The 21,127-nt window shown below is 40.8% G+C and overlaps 1 protein-coding gene across 7 annotated transcripts in view; it reads left to right on the top strand.

The window, feature by feature from the left end:
• Window positions 1-21,127, top strand: part of NF1 (neurofibromin 1) — a 241,565-nt gene that overhangs the window by 23,861 nt on the left and 196,577 nt on the right. For all 7 annotated transcript variants that reach the window (XR_008888649.1, XM_056556350.1, XM_056556349.1 and 4 more), the window contains exons 4-9: window positions 7,267-7,457; window positions 12,221-12,327; window positions 12,464-12,531; window positions 12,716-12,791; window positions 15,396-15,553; window positions 16,377-16,550. Coding sequence is in view for 6 of the 7 variants with exons in the window: in XM_056556350.1 (XP_056412325.1) it covers window positions 7,267-7,457; window positions 12,221-12,327; window positions 12,464-12,531; window positions 12,716-12,791; window positions 15,396-15,553; window positions 16,377-16,550 (774 nt within the window). In the remaining variant the exon portion in view is untranslated. The remainder of the gene's footprint in view (window positions 1-7,266; window positions 7,458-12,220; window positions 12,328-12,463; window positions 12,532-12,715; window positions 12,792-15,395; window positions 15,554-16,376; window positions 16,551-21,127) is intronic.

The following is a 21,127-nucleotide window of genomic DNA, read 5'->3' as shown; positions in this document are numbered from 1 at the left end:
TAGGTTTCTGGCAATTTGAACTGACCACTTTACAGGCATATATTATTGTTGTATACTCTATATTGGGATCAAGATAATAAACAAATACCATGGGTTAAAACATTTTTTTTTTTAACACATTGCAAGTAATGGAAGATATATATAACTGTATGAACACAATGTTGCATATAGACCACAGACAGTAAAATTAAATCAAATTAACAGAGGTTATCTGGGCCAAAATGATTGATGGCCTTTTCTCTGGATACTGATAGCTGCCATCCAGCATCCCTGCTGATCAGCTGTTCTCCAGAGCCACAGACCCTGTTGTAAACACACAGAAGATTGGGCTCTTCATTGTGTAGTGGTTTTGCTGGGTTACTACAGCTCAACTTGCTCTGAAGTGAATGGGAACTCCTCTGCAGTTTACGGAGTGTGTATTCTAGAGCCGTGACTCTGCAGAACACCTTTTCAGCAGGGATGTTGGCCATTGGCACAAAGCCGATCAACTACTGGTGGCCTATACAGAGCATAGGCCATCAGTCACTTTTATCCCGAAAAACCTCTTTGAACATATGGAAAGACCCATGGTCAACCCAGATTTGAGAAATTGAGGAATTTTTATTAAAGAGAATCTCACAGCTGGTTAACCAGTACTAGACCCAATATACTAGGTTATGGTGTAAGTGAAGAGTGTAAAATGAGGGGGTCACTTGCTTTTTTTCGCCACGTCTGTGCAGAGTCAAGGATGTTTATGTTGTTAATGATGATGCACTCCAGGGTGCATCGGATGCGGGGAGCTGGTGTAGTGTATTTTCATGTGCCCCAGATGAATATGCATCTGCTCCTCTTCTCAGCCCTTCAGGGATTTCCGAACCCACAGCCGATAGCAGGACAGTGTGTGAGCTGCTGTGATGCACCCTCACACACCTTTTTAAAAGTTTAGGTATAAGAAAAAAAAACTTTGGGAAAGGCTCATCTGAAGCCTCGCTACACCCAACTTCTGGGTTTTGCAAAGCAGCAGCGCCTGCACTCTGCGCTTACCTCCCCCTACCTGCTCTCACATCCTAGTGATGTGGGAGTTAAGGAGGAATATTCAGGAGGCAGGAGAGCTGGCCGAGCTGGCTCCCTGCATCCAATGCGCTCTGGAGTACATTGTCATTGACAACATAAACATCCATAACTTCACAGACGCGCAGAACAAAACAAAAAAGTCTGATTCTCTTTAATCGATTCACACGTACAGTATTGTGGCTGCAGAGTTTTTGTTCAGTCAATTAGTTTACATTGAAACCTGCAGTATCAAATCCTGTGCATCAAATATGCACAATATACTGTACATGTGAATAGGCCCTAAATGTTGGAAATAATGTAACACTGTACCTACATATTCCTAGAACATGTATGTACGTACAATCATGGCCGTAAATGTTGGCACCACTGAAATTTTTCAAGAAAATGAAGTATTTCTCACAGAAAAGGATTGCAGTAAAACATGTTTTGCTATACACATGTTTATTCCCTTTGTGTGTACTGGAAATAAACCAAAAAAGGAGGAAAAAAAAGCAAATTGGACATATCACACCAAACTCCAAAAATGGGCTGGACAAAATTATTGGCACCCATAATTTAATATTTGGTTGCACACTCTTTGGAAAAAATAGCTGAAATCAGTCAATTCCTATAACCATCAATAAGCTTCTTACACCTCTAAGCCGGAATGTTGGACCACTCTTCCTTTGCAAACTGCTCCAGGTCTCTCTTATTGGAAGGGCGCCTTTTCCCAACAGCAATTTTAATCTCTCCACAGGTGTTCAAATCTGGACTCATTGCTGGCCACTTTAGAACTCTCCAGCGCTTTGTTGCCATCCATTTCTGGGTGCTTTTTGACGTATGTTTGGGGTCATTGTCCTGCTGGAAGACCTAAGATCTCGGACGCAAACCCAGCTTTCTGACACTGGGCTGTACAGTGCGACACAAAATCTATTGGTAATCCTCAGATTTCATGATGCCTTGCACACATTCAAGGCACCCAGTGCCAGAGGCAGCAAAACAACCCCAAATCATCATTGAACTTCCACCATATTTCACTGTAGGTACTGAGTTCTTTTCTTTGTAGGCCTCATTCCATTTTCGGTAAACAATAGAATGATGTGCTTTACCAAAAAGCTTTATCTTGGTCTCCTCTGTCCACAAGATGTTTTCCCAGAAGGATTCTGGCTTAACTCAAGTTCATTTTGGCAAAATGTAGTCTTGCTTTTTATGTCTCTGTGTCAGCAGTGGGGTTCTCCTGGGTCTCCTGCCATAGCGTTTCATTTCATTTAAATGTCGACGGATAGTTTGCGCTGACTCTGATGTTCCCCGAGTCTGCAGGACAGCTTGAATATGTTTGAAACTTGTTTGGGGCTGCTTATCCACCATCCAAACTATCCTGCGTTTACACCTTTCATCAATTTTTCTCTTCAGTTCACGCCCAGGGAGATTAGCTAGATCTCTGGAGATGGACTGAGATTGTTGATATTTTTCCTCAATTTTGGTTCTCAAGTCTTTAGACAGTTCTCCTCCTCTTTCTATTGTCCATGCTTAGTATGGCACACACAGACACCCAGTGCAAAGACTAAGTGAACTTCTCTCCTTTTTCAGGTGTGATTTTTATATTGCACACTCCTGTTACTTGCCCCAGGTGAGTTTAATGGAGAATCACATGCTTGAAACAACCTTATTTATCCACAATTTTGAAAGGGCACCAATTTTGTCCAGACCATTTTTGGAGTTTGGTGCGATGTTCAATTTGCTTTTTTTTTCCCATTCCCTTTTTGGTTTATTTCCAATACACACAAAGGGAATAAACACGTGTATAGTAAAACATGTTACTGCAATTTTTTTCTGTGAGAAATACTTACATTTATGGCCATGACTGTACATATGCTTGTGTAGAGAAAGGCACTGTAATGAAGTTAAAGGGATTTAATGGGTGCTTCCTTGTCTAGAACATATATTTGGCCACTTGAAACATATGTTTAAGTTTGTTTTACTTTTCAGTTTTTTTGCATTGTATTTGTAAGTGCAATATGTTTTCTTACTGTCCGTCCTGCAACAGCTGATCTTGTCATTGCCAGACAGCAAAGATGGTTTTTGCAGGTGTTTTCTAGTGTAATAACCCTGAACGAACTCCCCTTGGGACACCCCTTCTGTCTTTCTGCTCATAGTATACTGTTCAGCCAAGTATCTAGAACCTTATCTTAAATACTCATTTTTACAATACAATTTTTGTGATAATTAAACTTACTAAACATAATATAGAATTTAATGATCTGAGCTTATACTTGCTAATTTACAACTAACCTGGTGGAGGCTTTGTAATGTTCACAACGTTCATTGCCTATTTCCACTGTAAGTCTGTTCTGGAATGAGCTTTACGGTTTTTCTATATTTAAAGAGTGTTTGTGATCCATACACCTAAGGGTAGGTGTATTTGTAGAGTTATTGGGGAAACATTAAAGGGGTATTCCAGGAAAAAAAAAAAGAGATGAGCGAACTTACAGTAAATTCGATTTGTCACAAACTTCTCGGCTTGGCAGTTGATGACTTATCCTGCATAAATTAGTTCAGCTTTCAGGTGCTCCGGTGGGCTGGAGACTCTTTCCTAGAACTGTATTCACCTTTTCCAGCCCACCGGAGCACCTGAAAGCTGAACTAATTTATGCAGGCTAAAGTCATCAACTGCCGAGCCGAGAAGTTCGTGACGACTCGAATTTACTGTTCTCTAAAGAAAAACTTTTTTTTTTTTGTGGTAACTGGCTCCAGAAAGTTTAGCAGATCTGTAAATTATTTCTATTAAAAAATCTCAATCATTACAGTAGTTATCAGCTGCTGACGTTGAGTTGTTCTTGTCTTTCTGACAACAGTGCTCTCTGCTGACACTTCTGTCTGTCTCAGAAACTGTCTGAAGCATTAGAGGTTTGCTATGGGGATTTGCTCCTACTCTGGTCAGTTCCTGAGACAAGCAGAGGTGTCAGCAGAGAGCACTGTTGCCAGAAAGAAAATAACTCAACTTCAGCAGCTGATAGCTAATGGAAGGATTAAGATTTTTTAATAGAAGTCATTTACAAATCTGTTTAACTTTTTGGAGCCAAATATATCTGTCACAGGCAAATAACTTGGTATGAGCTTGGACTGCAGCTGATGATTTTCATATTTTTTTTTTCATTTAATCAAATAAATTATACACACACACACACACACACACACACACACACACACACATATATACGGTATATGTTATGTGTATGTATATATTTTTGATTAAATGAAAAAAATAATTTAAATCATTAGTTGCAGCCTAAGCTTATGCCCGAGATGCCCAGGTATAGTTGGCACGCTTGTTACTCTTGCACACACCTTTAACCCCTTAAGGACTGAGCCCTTTTTCACCTTAAGGACTGATTATTCTGATTCCGAGACATATTCTACTTTAACATAGTTGTACATTTTTGTCGTTACTTGCATCCTTTCTAGGTGAAAAATCCCCAAATTTCATGAAAATTTTGAGAATGTTGCATTTTTCTAACTTTGAAACTCTCTGCTTGTAAGGAAAATAGATATTTCAAATACATTTTATATTGATTCTCATATACAATATGTCTACTTTATGTTTGCATCATAAAGTTGACATGTTTTTACTTTTGGAAGACATCAGAGGGCTTCAAAATTCAGCAACAATTTTCCACGAAAATTTTAAAATTAGTGGGCTGTGCAAATGAAAAATTACATTTTTCATTTTCACGGACCATTGTTCCAAAAATCTGTCAGACACCTGTGGGGTGTAAATGCTCACTGCACCCCTTATTACATCCCGTGAAGGGTGTAGTTTCCAAAATGGGGTCACATGTGGGTATTTATTTTTTTGCGTTTTATGTCAGAACCGCTGTAGAATCAGCCACCCCTGTGCAAATCACCAATTTAAGCCTCAAACGTACATAGTGCGCTCTTAATCCTGAGCCTTGATGTGCGCCCACAAAGCATTTTACGCCCACATATGGGGTATTTCCGTACTCGGGAGAAATTACGTTACAAATTTTGGGTGTCTTTTTTTTCCTTTTACCTCTTGTGAAAATAAAAAGTATGGGGTAATACTAGCATGTTAGTGTAAAAAAAAAAATTTTCTACACTAACAGGCTGGTGTAGACCCCCTACTTTTCCTTTTCATTAGGGGTATAAGGAGAAAAAGTCCCCCAAAATGTGTTACTCAATTGCGCCAGAGTACGGAAATACCCCATATGTGGCCCTAAACTGTTTCCTTGAAATACGACAGGGCTCCGAAGTGAGAGAGCGCCATGTGCATTTGTGCGGTCCGGTGGGCAGGGCATTATCGGATTATCGCCAAGGTAATTGCCGATAATGCCCAAAATCATAATATCGGCCAAACCGATAATCGGTCGATCCCTAGTTTTTAGGGTACATTCACACAGGTGGGGCGTTACGGTGAGTTTCTCGCTAGGAGTTTGAGCTGCGGCGGAAAATTTTCCGCAGCTCAAACTTGAAGCAGGAAACTCACTGTAAACCCACCCGTGTGAATGTACCCTGTAAATTCACATGGGGTTGGCAAACCTCCAGCTGTTGCAAAACTACAACTCCCAGCATGCACTGACAGACTGGGAGTTGTACTTTTGCAACAGCTGGAGGCACACTGGTTGGAAAACCTTTTGTTAGGTTCTGTTACCTCCAGCCTACAGCTGTCGCAAAACTACAACTTCCAGCATGTACTGATCTCCGAAGGGCATGCTGGGAGATGTAGTTATACAACATCTGGAGGTACGCAACTCCCAGCATGGTGAGACAGCAATTTGCTGTGTGGGCATGCTGGGAGTTGTAGTTTTGCAAGATCTAGAGGGCCACAGTTTAGAGACCACTACACAGTGATCTCTAAACTCTAGTCCAAATCCCAGCAATCCCAAACAGCTGTCTGGGCATGCTGGGAGTTGTAGTTTTGCAACATCTGGAGAGCTACAGTTTAGAGACTGCCATATAGGAGTCTCCAAACTGTAGCCCTCCAGATGTTGCTAGGGAATTCACCGGCTTCCATAGTCTGCAGCACGCTGCACCACAAGGCCAGCCGCATATTGTCACCGTGGGTTGACCCATTCTGCCCGGACTACTGTGGGTGGGCAGAACGGTGGAACCGAACTTTAACCCCCCCCCCGCCGCCCCCGATCTGCTATTGGTCGGTCGCTTCTGAGCAACCAATAGCATGGAGACCCGTATGACCCGAAATCGCTGTAGATTGCAGACATGGGGGGGGGGGGGTGTGTGTCTCAGGACCCCCCTTGGTGATGTGCCGGCATCCCGGTCCGGTCCCCATACGCCTTCAGTCCTTAAGGACTTTAAAACGGGGGCGTATGGATACGCCTGGCGTCCTTGAGGGGTTAATATATATTCTCTTCCCCTAAATATGTAGGCCCTCCATGATTGAGGTTCTTGCACACACTCGCAGTGAGATCCCGAGTGCTGCCAACCTGGATGTAGCCTGGAAGTATTGCTTGTGCACTGATCCTGCGGACTGGCAGTACTGGATGATTCAATGTGAATGTGCGAGATCTCAAAGCATGAAAGGCCACGTACTAGAGGAAGAGAAAATAAATATTCATAAAAGGGGTGTACTACAGTAACAAGTGGGCCTTCCAGGCCGTAGCAGTGCACCTCTGGTCTAGGAAACTCCCAGAGTGCACCAAACCACCTAATGTTCAGGTTTACATTTTAGAGAATATCTTGGCGGGATCAAATAAAAAAAATGTAAAAATCAGTGTAGTCGGTGTCACCTGCACTATTATCCTTTATCAACCGGTTAACACAATTACAGGGCGGGCAGACCAAACAACTAATCGATGATGAAAATCGTCGAGTGATCTTCATTATAGATTATCAACTTTGTCAATTAGTTGTTCCTGTCCTTGTGTGAATAGAGCTTTATTAATTAATAACATTTATTATGCTGGCACACATAGCAGTTTGTCTGGTTGTCCTTGACCATGCCATGCGCCAATTACCATGCCATCTCCTGTATATGTGGGGCAACCTTAGGGTGCTTTTACATGAAGTGGAAAGACTGCAGACTCTCTTCAGTGGACACCTCAGGTGCTATTAAAAGTGGTCACCGAAAATCAGGTTTGTCTATTCTTAAAGAATTGGTCTTTTGGAGAGATTTTACTGTAGTTAATAAATTCCTGCAGTGCCCTTTTCAGATTTCAATAAGTATTTTTTTTTTTTTTTTATTTTTTTTTTTTTTAGCAACCAAAAGACTGTATGCGATTGGATGAGACGATGCTTGTCAAGCAACTGCTACCCGAGATATGCCATTTTATTCATACCCATCGAGAGGGCAACCAGCATGCAGCGGAGCTCCGGATTTCTGCATCAGGAGTCCTGTTTTCTTTAAGCTGCAATAATTTTAATGCGGTTTTCAGTCGTATTTCTACAAGGTGTGAACCTTTTTTATTGAGTCAAGTTCAAAAAGTTCTGTGAATCTTTGAAATTTCAGGCTAATGATGAGGTGTTAAAGAACCATGGAGACTGAGAAGCTACAAGGAGTGTGGTGGTTTGGCATTAACCCCTGGGATCAGAGATGTCTCTGATTACAGCTGCCATATGTTGTATCTGCGGATAAAAACATGTGGGCCCCTCTGTTACCTTAGTGGCTTTTGAGTTCTAATGGCAGAGTGTAATAGAAGTAGAAATTATAGTAGGCTGCGATACAATGACAAAATAGCATTTCAGTGCACTGTACAAGTGATTGCACATTAACCCCTTAAGGACCAAGCCCATTTTCACCTCAAGTACCAGGCTAATTTTATTTTTGCATTTTCATTTTTTCCTCCTCGCCTTCTAAAATCCATAACTCTTTTATATTTCCATCTACAGACCCATATAAGGGCTTGTTATTTGCGTGACCAATTGTACTTTGTAATGAAACCTCTCATTTTACTATAAAATGTACGGCGAACCCCCAAAAATATTTTTTTAGGGAGGAAATTTAAATGAAAACCAAAATTTTGCACATTTTGGAGGATTTCATTTTCACACTGTACACTATGCGGTAAAAATGATGTGTTCTTTATTCTGTGGGTCAATAAGATTAAAATGATACCCATGGCTAGATACTTTTATATTTTTGTACTGCTTTAAAAAAAATCTAAAACTTTTTTTTGTACAAAATCAGTAATCGCCCGATTTTGACCACCTATAACTTTTTCATTTTTCCGTATATGGGGCGGTATGAGGGCTCATTTTTTGCGCCTTCATCTGTACTTTTATGGATACCACATTTGCATATATAAAACTTTTATATCATTTTTTATTTTTGTTTTAATAAAATGTGACAAAAAAGCAGCATTTTTGGACTTTTTTTTTTTTTTACGTTTACGCCGTTCACCGTACAGGATCATTAACATTACATTTTGATAGTTTGGACATTTACGCATGCGGCGATGCCAAATATGTTTATGAAAAAAAAAATTATGCTTTTTGGGGGTAAAATGGGAAAAACGGACAATTTTAATTTTATTGGAGGGGATTTTTCACTTAAAAAAAAAAAAAAAAAATTCTACTTTTTTTTTTTTTCTTTACACTTTTTATGTCCCCATAGGGGACTATCTATAGCAATCATTTGATTGCTAATACTGCTCAGTGCTATGCATAGGACATAGCACTGATCAGTATTATCGGCGATCTTCTGCTCTGGTCTGCTAGATCTCAGACCAAAACAGGAGACGCCGGGAGATGGACTGAGGCAGGTGAGAGGACCTCCGCCCGCCATCACAGATGATTGGATCGCCACGGCAGCGCTGCGGGCGATCAGATCATCTATTTTATCATGCGCATTGCCGCTGTACAGATCTGTACAGATCACGGCATCTGAGGGGTTAATGGCGGACATCCGCACGATCGGCCATTACCGGCGGGTCCCCGTCTGCTGATAGCAGCCTGAATCTGCCGTGTATGACGCGAGCACCGCTCCGATGCGCGTGGTCATACACAGGACGTAAGTGTACGACCTGGTGCGCAAAGTACCGCCAAACCAGGACGTACATTTACGTCTGTGGTCGTAATTGGTAAAAATGTCAAATATTTTTTTGTTGCCTCACCAAAAATATGGATTAAAAAGAAATAAAACAGTTGCATAGACCCTAAAATAATGAGAGCTATAACTTACTGCACAGAATATAAGCCCTTACACAGTCCTGTAGATGTAAAAGATTACTCATATAAATAAACAAGCTTGATAGGTCACACAGATCACTAGATGTATCTGGGAAAAGCGTGCGGCAGCGCACTTCACTCTCCAGTCCATTTCACCGCTCAATCCATCTAATTATAGGAGATGATTCCGTAGACTTTTAATGGAGCCCATTTCCTGCAGTGAGCTGGATCGAGCGGTGAGCTGGAGAGTGGAGCATGCGTCTCTCCCTGCTTCAAGTCCGGTCCATAAATATTGGGACATCGACACAATTCTAACATTTTTGGCTCTATACACCACCACACTGGATTTGAAATTAAATGAAACAAACAAGATGTGCTTTAACTGCAGATTGTCAGCTTTAATTTGAGGGTATTTACATCCAAATACAGGTGATTTGTGTAGGAATTAAAACATTTGCATATGTGCCTCCCACTTGTTAAGGGACCAAAAGTAATGGGACAGAATAATAATCATAAACCAAACTTTCACTTTTTAATACTTGGTTGCAAATCATTTACAGTCAATTACAGCCTGAAGTCTAGAATGCATAGACATCACCAGACATTTCTGGGTTTCATCCCTGGTGATGCTCTGCCAGGCCTCTACTGCAACTGTCTTCAGTTCCTGCTTGTTCTTGGGGCATTTTCCCTTCAGCAAGTGAAATGCATGCTCAATCGGATTCAGGTTAGGTGATTGACTTGGCCATTGCATAACATTCCACTTCTTTCCCTTAAACTCTTTGGTTGCTTTTGCAGTATGCTTTAGGTCATTGTCCATCTGCACTTTGAAGCGCCGTCCAATGAGTTCTGAAGCATTTTGCTGAATATGAGCAGATAATAATGCCCGAATCATTTCAGAATTCATCCTGCTGCTTTTGTCAGCAGGCACATGATCAATAAATACAAGAGAAGCAGTTCCATTGGCAGCCATACATGCCCATGCCATGATATTACCACCACCATGCCTCACTGATGAGGTGGTATGCTTAGGATCATGTTCCTTTCCTTCTCCATACTCTTCTCTTCCCATCACTCAGGTACAAGTTGATCTTGGTCTCATCTGTCCATAGGATGTTGTTCCAGAACTGTGAAGGCTTTTTTTTAGATGTCGTTTGGCAAACTCTAATCTGGCCTTCCTGTTTTTGAGGCTCAACAATGGTTTCCAACTTATGTTGAACCCTCTGTATTCACTCTGGTGAAGTCTTCTCTTGATTGTTGACTTTGACACACATACGCCTACCTCCTGGAGAGTGTTCTTGATCTGGCCAACTGTTGTGAAGGGGGTTTTCTTCACCAGGGAAATAATTCTTCGGTCATACTCCACAGTTGTTTTCCTTGGTCTTCCGGGTCTTTTGGTGTTGCTGAGCTTACTGGTGCGTTCCTTCTTTTTAAGAATGTTCCAAACAGTTGTTTTGGCCACGCCTAATGTTTAGGCTCTCTCTCTGATGGGTTTGTTTTGTTTTTTCAGCCTAATGATGGCTTGCCTCACTGATAGTGACAGCCCTTTGGATCTCATCTTGAGAGTTGACAGCATCAGATTCCAAATGCTAATAGCACACTTAAAATTAACTCTGGACCTTTTATCTGCTTGTTGTAATGGGATAATGAGGTAATAACACATACGTACATACATATGCAAACTGCATTCCTACACCGTTCAGCGGATTTGGATGTAAATACCCTCGAATTAAAGCTGACAGTCTGGAGTTAAAGCACATCTTGTTTGTTTCATTTCAAATCCATTGTGGTGGTGTATAGAGCCAAAAATGTTAGAATTGTGCTGATGTTCCAATATTTATGGACCTGACTGTATATCAAAACATTTGAAATGAAATTAATATACTCAGAAGTGGAACCAATAAAATCTACAGATCACAGCGCAAAAAATTTGCCTTCATTCAGCCCTGTATATGGAAAAATGAGTTAGAGGGGTAAGAATAGGGCGATTTAAAACTTACTAATTTTGTTTAAAAATGTTTCTTTAAAGTAGTACAATAATAGTAAAGCGTGTAAACATGGGTATCCTTTTAATCGTATCGACCCACAGAATAAGGAAAACATGTCATTTTTACCGTAAAGTGCACTTCGTAAAAGCGAAACCCTCCAAAATTTACAAAATTCCCATTTTTTCTTTTAAATTTCCCAAAAAATATTTTTTTGGGTTGCGCCTGACATTTAATGGTAGCATAAAAGGTGTCATTACAAAGCACAACTGGTCTTGCAAAAAAACAAGCCCACATATGGGTCTGTGGATGGAAAGATAAAAAAGTAATGGATTTTAGAAGGCGAGGAGGAATAAATGATAATGCAAACATAGAACTAGCTTTGTCTTTAAGGCCCAAATGAGCTGTGGTAAGTTAGTTACCCTTTAAAAATGAACAGGCTTTAGGGACCCAGATAGGGCAATGCAGTGTAAGTTCTTTCATTATGTATAAGTAGTAAATATAAAATATTGTATATAAATTTAACACTATAATCAAACTGAGCCACAGAGTGTTATTTATGCCTCAATAGTAAATAGTATTCATCAATAGTAAATACTAAATACTAATATATGGTGAAGAAAAGGGAGCATTAAAAAGTATAGCTTGACCCTATGAAAATCAATTCCTCATTTAGCCCTGATGAAAAGGAAAGGAGGAAAAAACACAAATTTTCTATGTTTCTAAGTAGTTAATAGAAATAAGATATTAGTAGACATACTGTATATGTTATCTGGGTAGCTATGTTAGACTTTCATGCATATGTGGGATGTGTGGAGTATACAGATTGTACTTTTGCTAAGTCTTTGCTCCCACCAGTGTCAAATGTTTCCTACATTGGAAAGCTGGAAAATGATGCCTTAGTGTTTTTTTTTTTTTTTTTTTTAGAAAGCTAGAGTAACTTCTTTTATTTGTCCTAGTGCCCACAGTGTGGAGCCTTTTTATTACCTTATGACATATATTGGATTTCAGTGCATTATGCGGCATAGTTAAATTCTATTGTCATTCTTCTTCGCTCTCTGAAGGCTACAAGAACTTACGGTTTGCTCAGAGGATAACGCTGATGTTCATGATATAGATTTGATACAGTACATCAATGTGGACTGCGCAAAACTTAAAAGACTTTTACAAGGTCAGTGGGCTGAGCACACAGTATGCCACTCATGCCATCTTATGTTGTTGTCTGTCCTCCAAAACAATGCATATTTCCAGCAGGAGTGTGATGTTACTGTAATGGTAAAGCCCTGACCGATCCCTTTGTTTTTCAGAGACAGTCTTTAAGTTCAAGTCTCTTAAGAAAGTGGCTCAGCTGGCGGTTATCAACAGTCTTGAAAAGGTATCTAGAACTGAAATGTTAAGTTTTTCTCTACTGCCATGAGGCATAGCTGACCTTACCTTAGTTTATTGTATATCTATCTATCTATATATTATATTAAGTTAACTTAGAAAATTGACTTTTGCCCAAACCGGTCAAGATATGGTATTATTAAACTGGTTTGCGTTTTTTTTTTTTTTTGCAGGCGTTCTGGAATTGGGTAGAGAATTATCCTGATGAGTTTACCAAATTGTACCAGAGACCTCAGACTGATATGGCAGGTATGACACAAATTTATCGTCGCCCCTGAAATTAAACTATAAAAGGGCATACCAAGAAGGTTTATATTTGCATCTAGTGGATTTTTGTAACTAGGATCAGATTACTATCTGAAAAATTCTAGCTATGGGCAAATGTATTACTGAAATATGAAGAAACTTCACCCAATGTTATGACTGGTCTAAATAAAAGTTTGAATGTCAGATGCCACCTTTTTTTGGTATTCAGCACTCTGATTGGTTTTCATAATTCTCTATCATTAAGTCTCTGTGAATGTGATTGCTCTTAAAAGGCGAGGAGGAAAAAATGATTTTTTTTAGTAATAATATAATATGTTATGGATACTAGATTTATGGGGATAGAACGTTGATCCATGGATTTATTCTGATGCCATTAGAGATGAGCGAACTTACAGTAAATTCGATTCGTCATAAACTTCTCGGCTCGGCAGTTGATGACTTATCCTGCGTAAATTAGTTCAGCCTTCAGGTGCTCCGGTGGGCTGGAAAAGGTGCATACATTCCTAGGAAAGAGTCTCCTAGGATTGTATCCACCTTTTCCAGCCCACGGGAGCACCTGAAAGCTGAACTCATTTATGCAGGAAAAGTCATCAACTGCCGAGCCGAGAAGTTTGTGACGAATCAAATTTACTGTTAGTTCGCTCATCTCTAATTGCCATATTTGAGTCCAGAAGGATTTTTTTCTCTCTAATGGGGCATGGGGTTTTGTTGCCTTCCTTTGGGTCAACACATTAGGGTTTTAGGTTGAACTCGATGACCTCTTGTCTTTTTTCAACCTTACAAACTGTTACTATGTAAATTGTCTGTGTCCAAAATGGGCAGTTTCCTTAAATGAGTACTGCAGGATAGGGGATAAGTGTCTGATAGCGGGGGTGTCCGTCTGCTGGGACCCCTTTGATCTCCCGTACGGGGACCCAGCATTACCATGGCTCTACGAAACTAATGCGCGTGTCGTAGACCTCAGTGAGGTCTATGGCAGAGGCGGGGATGTACCAACATTGCATCGCCGCTTCTCTCATAGAGATAAATGGAGGTGGGGGGTGAAGGCTGCGGCATCATGCTGCGGCCAACACGCCTTCTGCACAGGAGATCGCAGGGGGTCTAAACACTGGGACCACCCGCAGGGACTTATCACCTATCCCAAGGATAATTGTCTATGGCTGCAGAACTCCTTTAAGGGGTTAATATTGAACTATGTATACACATTAACTGTACTGAATATAAATGTGGTTTATTTTTGTTTTGAGGACCATGTTATTTTTGTACTAAGTTTACACTGTTACATCATATGGGGGGGGGGGGGGGGGAAGAGGTCATTAAACCTTTAGTAATCACTGCCAGTGCTTTTTTCACATTCATTAAGAGGTGTTACTCTGCTGCATATGCTCATTCAGGATAATGACAGCTTTTGCTCCTATGCCTAGGTTTGGAATCGCCTCAGTCACCCCATTGACACCTTTAAAAAGAGATTGCATGCCACCCACAGGGCTAGTGATGGTCCTCAGGTCTGCCATCGTTGTACTCTTAGACCATGTTCACTCTGCAGAATTTCTGTATGGAATTCCGCTGCAGCAGAGTCTCTGGATTCTACTGCACACGGCAGAATTTCTGCGCCATATGCTTCTGCTACCGAAATTCTGATTCCGGTGTCCGCAAAAAGAATAAAAATGTCCTATTCTTTCTGCGGGTTCTGCAAGCCGGCGAGCTGCTGTCAGTGGAATGTCCACACAGAGTTTTCCTGCCAGCCTGATTCAGCGAAGTAGTATTGGGGGTGTGTGTGTGTGTTTGTGTGTTGGAATGTGCTGGGGGATCCCAACAGTCAGACCCCCGCAATCTAAAACTTCGCTATTCCCCCTCCTTTAAATTGGGGATAGGTTTTTCTGCATGATACTTCTCCTTTAAAGGGGTACTCCGCTGCTCAGCGTTTGGAACAAACTGTTCGGCGCCGGGAGCTTGTGAAGACATAGCCCCACCCCCTCATGTCACGCCCCACCCCCTCAATGCAAGTGTATGGGAGTTGGCGTGACGGCTGTCCAAACGCTGAGCAGCGGAGTACTTCTTTAAGGCCCCCAGAAGTTATTGAGTGTTTTTATTATACATAAAACTATGCAGAGTTGGCATTTTCATAGTTGTATCCAACCATGTGATGTTATTAAGACTACATGATTCCACATGATGAAGAAAATTTTGTAAAACATCAACAGTTGCTAGAACAATTGCATTGTCACCCTTCTAAGGCTCCTTTCACACTAAACTGTTGCTCCGTTACAAACGGACGTTAATGTCTCTTTTTTTATTTATTTTTCTTTGTCGGCTATTAACATCCGTTATTGTAACGGAGCAAAATGGGAGTTATACGGCCAAAGAGGATCCCATTCACTTGAATGGGATTCTTCGAACCTCCGTTTTAAGTCCCGTTATGATAGCGGGAGAAAAATACGTGACATTTTTCTCCCGTTATCTTCCTAACGGACGTCACCTACCGGCCAAAAACGGAAGTGTGAAAGGAGCCTTACATGTGGCATCCTATCTACTGGTATAGTCCAGTGTATGTCAGTGCAAATAACCTGTTCTTCCCTCTTCCAGACTGTGCAGAAAAGTTGTTTGACCTGGTGGACAATTTTGCTGAAAGCAACAAGAGAAAAGTAGCTGTTTGGCCCTTGCAGATAATTTTACTAGTTCTATGTCCTGAAATTATTCAAGACATTTCGAAGGAGGTTGTGGAAGAAAATAAATTGAACAAGGTAAAGGAACTGTATGGTTACTGCAAAGATCCTCATATAAATGTGTGTGTGCGTGTGTAAATGTGTGTGTGTGTGTATATATGTATATATATGTGTATATATGTGTATATATATATATGTATATATATATGTGTATATATGTATATATATATGTGTGTATGTATATATATATATATATATATATATATATATATATGACTTGGTTTAACTACCTAACAGTTTTCTCTTAGCTATGGTGATTAGAGATGAGCGAACTTACAGTAAATTCGATTCGTCACGAACTTCTCGTCTCGGCACTTGATGACTTATCCTGCATAAATTAGTTCAGCTTTCAGGTGATCCGGTGGGCTGGAAAAGGTGGATACAGTCCTAGGAAAGAGTCTCCTAGGACTGTATCCACCTTTTCCAGCCCACGGGAGCACCTGAAAGCTGAACTAATTTACGCAGGATAAGTCATCAACTGCCGAGCCGAGAAGTTCGTGACGAATCGAATTTACTGTAAGTTCGCTCATCTCTAATGGTGATGAAAATGTAAAAAAGTTCTGGCTTTTTGAATGCAGTAACACAAAAACATATTCATACTGACCCTCAGATTAAAGATAAAATAGTATTTTTACTACATTATTACTGTGTTTAGTTTAGTTTTTTCCCCAAGAAAATAAAACAAAAAACAAATAAAATATATGTATGATAAAATTGCTTCTGTGAAAATAAAGTCCTCATACAGCCACATATAAGAAAAAAAGTTATAACTGCCATCTTTAAAAAAAAAAAATTGTTTTTCCAATTCTAATGCATCTATTATGTGGTTCTGTATTTGCAGAAACTGTTCCTTGAAAACCTCAGGAAAGCTTTAACTGGGCATGGAGTAGGAAAACCACTGACCGAAAGTGCTGCAATTGCTTGTGTCAAGTTGTGCAAAGCTTCCACATATGTTAATTGGGAGGATAATTCCGTCATATTTCATCTAGTCCAATCTTTAGTCATTGACTTGAAGGTAGGTGTGACAGTATTAGCATTGACTCATTCACCAATATTTGGAAACCTTTTTCCTTTACTTACCTTCATGATTTAGATATAGTCTGTGAATGCTAAACCTACTATCGTCTGAACATTTTTCAGGCGTAGGTAATGTGCATTATTCTTAGGGCACATTTACATGTACAGGTTCTGCTGCAGATTTGATGCTGTGTTCATCTGTTTATTTGTATTGATTTAACATGAAATGTGCTGCAAATTCTGTTTGTGTGACACTACTCTTATAAGGAATTCTGTGTATAAAATTTTTTAAAGGTATGATAATATTTAGATTGGTTTCCAAGTGAAAAAAAAAGTGTGTGTGTGTGTGTGTGTGTAAAATATATACCGTATTTTTCGCCCTATAGGACGCACCGGCGTATAAGATGCACCCAATTTATAGATGCAAAATCTAAAAAAATAAAGATTTTGAACCCAATAGTGGTCTTCAACCTACGGACCTCCAGATGTTGCAAAACTACAACTCCCAGCATGCCCGGACAGCCGTTGGCTGTCCGGGCATGCTGGGAGTTGTAGTTTTGCAACATCTGGAGGTCCGCAGATTGAAGACCACTGCATAGGAGGTAATACTCACGTGTCCCCGCCGCTCCGGACCCGTCACCGCTGCCCTGGATGTCGCTCCATCGCTGTCGCCGTGTCCCCGTCGCTCCGGAACGTCTCTGCTGCCGGCTGGATATCCTCGCTCTCCGCCGCCGCCATCACGTCGTTACGCACGCCGACCCACGTACGTGATGACGAGGAAGGAGAGCGCCGGCCATACAGGGGATCCCTGAACGGAGAAGACACCGAGGAGGCAGGTAAGGTCCCTCCCGGTGTCCTGTAAGCATTAACCCGGCTATTCAGTCGGGCTGTTCGGGACCGCCGCGGTCAAATCGCGGTGGTCCCGAACAGCCCGATTGAACAGCCGGGTTAGTGTCACTTTCCCTTCAGATGCGGCGGTCAGCTTTGATCGCCGCGTCTGAAGGGTTAATACAGGGCATCACCGCGATCGGTGATGTCCTGTATTAACCGCGGGTACCGGCCGTTGATGGCCGCAGGGACCGCCGCGATAGGGGTGTATTCGCCGTATAAGACGCACCGACTTTTTCCCCCCAGTTTTGGGGAAGAAAAAGTGCGTCTTATACGGCGAAAAATACGGTATACAGTAATATCTCACACATGTATGCACGCACTCACACTACCTGTTTGTTTAAAAAAATATATATATATATTTTTTTTTGCCTAGTCATGCATACTTTCCTTACTGGTAATACATTTGTTTCATCGCAGCAAAGCTGCATCGATTTCATTACTTTAACTTTTGTCTTGGTTTACCAATCTGACCCACAGAAAGATACGTGGCTTTGTCTGAGGATGTGGTCCGTTTTAGGTCAGCTGACTTCCTGTCAACTACAGTATGACATTACCTCATCACCTATCATATTGTTCCTGCTAGCTCACAGACCCCTCCCCTTCCAGCTCTAGCTTCTGTATACTGCTGCTATCTCTATGGGAACAGTATATATACAGTAGATATATAACTCTCCTGAGGCTGTATTTACACATTGCGTTAGAATTTTTTTTTTTGTGTGTGTGATTTTCTTAAAACCGCCACAGTTGTGCAAATCATTGTAAAAAATGTCATTTTTGCACTGCTTTTGGAAAGTCGAAGCAGAAACATCTCAGTTGTTGTTATGGGTCAAATAATTTATGCCTCATGGCAATATTCCTCTAAAAAATATGATTTGAATATGAAAACTGTACATAAGGTGAACTGACCCCCAACCCACTTATGCGTATTGGCTATTTAGTATTCAGGTTGTTGAAGTCGGGGGATTAGGTTGATCTCATTATGTGAATTGCAGTGATTACACTCCACTCCTCTCTGCAAACCCAAAGGATTCATGGGAAATATAGGCAACATGACAAATTCATTTCTGCTCTGAATCCGAAACTAAGATGGCTGAAAACTTATGTCTGCAACAGGAATGCACATGCACCTCTGGATTATTCTCTAATATTGCCTATGCTACACTATAAAAGAAAAATAAATAAATAAATTGCAATGCTGCTTTAACTGAGCAATAAATATACTGTAACTTGGTGCCCGAACATTCATGCAGGCTCATGTTGTGTTTTGTGCACATTCTTCCAGATATAAGATCCTTCATAATACACTTACACGTATACAGTTTTGGGTAAAACATGTTATTATACAGTGAGTAAAATAGGCATTGAACACGTCACCATTTTTCTCTTTAAAGGGATACTCCGGTGGAAAAGTGTTCAAACTAACTGGCGCCAGAAATGTACACAGATTTGTAAATTACTTCTATTTAAAAATCTTAATCTTTCCAGTACATTTTAGCTGCTGTATGCTCCAGAGGAAGTTCCCACTGCTGCCACCTGCCTGTCCAGAGTAGGAGCAAATGCCCCATAGCAAACCTCCCTGGCTCTGGACAGTTCCTGACATAGACAGAAGTAGCAGCAGAGAGCATTGTGGTCAGACTGAAAAAAAAAATACACAACTTCCTCTGTAGCATACAGCAGCTGATAAGTACTGGGAGGATTAAGATTTGTATATAGAAGGAATTTACAAATCTGTTTAACTTTCTGGCACCAGTTGATTAGAAAACATTTGGTTTTCCACCACAGTACTCCTTAACTCCTTGCCTATATCGCTGTTTACAAACGGCACAGCGGCACAGCAGGGCTATGAAGCAAGCTCAGGAACTGAGCTCGCATCAAAATGGCATAGTCCCGGCTACTATCACCAGCCAGGACCCCTGGCTAATGCCGGACATTGCCAATCAGGACATCCCGGCTAATGCTGGACATTGCTGATCAGAACCCCCCGGCTGATGCCGGACATTGCCGATCAGGACCTTCCTCCGGCTAATTCCGGACGTTGCTGATCAGGACCCCCGGCTAATGCCGGACATTGCCGATCAGGACAAAGCTAAAATCTGTACCCGGCTGGTCAGTGGAGCTGATCAGGAGCATTGTGGGAAAATCATGATGTTCCAATCAGCTGTATAGATGGAGGGAAGCCTCTAGAGGGTAGCAATAAAGCACAAATAACACTGATCAATGCTCTTATGGAGCAGAATTGATCAGTGTATGTAATCTGAAGATTGCATGTAATAGTCTCCTATGGGGACTAAAAAATAGTGAAGAAAGTGTTTGTTTATAAAAAAAATAAAAAAATAAAAAAAAATTAAGTTTATATGAATTAACATGTTCCCTAATAAAAGTTTTCCCATTTTAAAATAAAATTATGTGAACAAAAATAAAGATGAACATATGTGGTATCCCCGCGTGTGTAAGTGTCCGAATTATTAAAATATAATGTTAATTTAACTGCACGGTTGATGGCGTTAACATAAAAAATTACCAAAGTCAAGAACTGCATTTTTGGTTGCCTCTTATACCAGAATTTTTTGTTATAAAAAGCGATCAAAAAGTCCCATCAAAACAAAATTAGTATCAAAACACATGTCCTTAAGGGGTTAAGAAGATTGCCAAGACCCTGAAACTGAGCTGAAGCATGGTAGGCAAGTCAATACAGCTGTTTCACAGGACAGGTTCCACTCGACAAAAGAAGTTTAATATAACATGTTTAGCTTCATATTCAGAGGTTGTCTTTGATAAATAGACACATGAGTGCTGCCAGCATTGCTGCAGAGGTTGAAGGGGTAAAGGGTCAACCTCTCAGTGCTCAGGCCATATGCTGCACACTGCATCAAATTGGTCTGCATGGCTGTCATCCCAGAAGGAAGCCTAGTCTAAAGATAAAGCATAAGAGCGTCCGCATGGATTACTGGAACCATGTTCTGAGGTCTAATGAGACCAAAATAAACTTATTTGGTTCAGACAATGTCAGGCACATGCAGCTGCAGCCAGGTGAGGAGTACAAAGACAAATGTGTCTTGCCTACTGTCAAGCATAGTGGTGGTAGTGTCGTGGCCTGGCATCGGGGACTTAGGCTGCATTCACACCACCATCTGACCTTCTGATGCACAGATACGATTTTGGAAGTCCAAATTGCCTGAAATCGTATCTGTGCATGGATAGGTACGGACAGATACGGAGCCGTTAACTATTATGGGGCTGCGGACCCTGTCGTTGTCAGCTAGTGACTACGATCTGGTTATTTTCTCTTGGGATCCGATTTTTGACTCGGACTGAAAATCGTGACTGACTATGGTAAACTCCATGACAGAGACTTAAGGCATTGTATTGATACTTTGGGTCCAATTTGGACATTTCCAATTAGGGGTGTACTTACTTTTGTTGGAAAGGTTTAGACATTAATGGCTGTGTTGCGTTACTTTGAGGGGACACAACATAAAACACACACAGACTGTGTACTCATTAGCAAAGTGTCAGTCTTCTGTGTTTTCACATGAAAAGCTTTGGTAAAAAAAGGTGAACTACTGTATATTCTGAGAGAGGAGTCCTTTATAGCCTTCATTATGGCTAAATATGCACAAACTTCTACTCTGAAAAGTGTAAAATTGCGCATTTTTAGGCTACTAAATTTTTTTTTTTGTTGTT

The sequence above is a fragment of the Hyla sarda genome, chromosome 2 (assembly GCF_029499605.1).
Source record: "Hyla sarda isolate aHylSar1 chromosome 2, aHylSar1.hap1, whole genome shotgun sequence".
In the NCBI taxonomy this organism is placed as follows: domain Eukaryota; kingdom Metazoa; phylum Chordata; class Amphibia; order Anura; family Hylidae; genus Hyla; species Hyla sarda.
The sequence above is the reverse complement of the archived record's forward strand: the minus strand, read 5'-3'. Positions and strand labels throughout refer to the sequence as shown.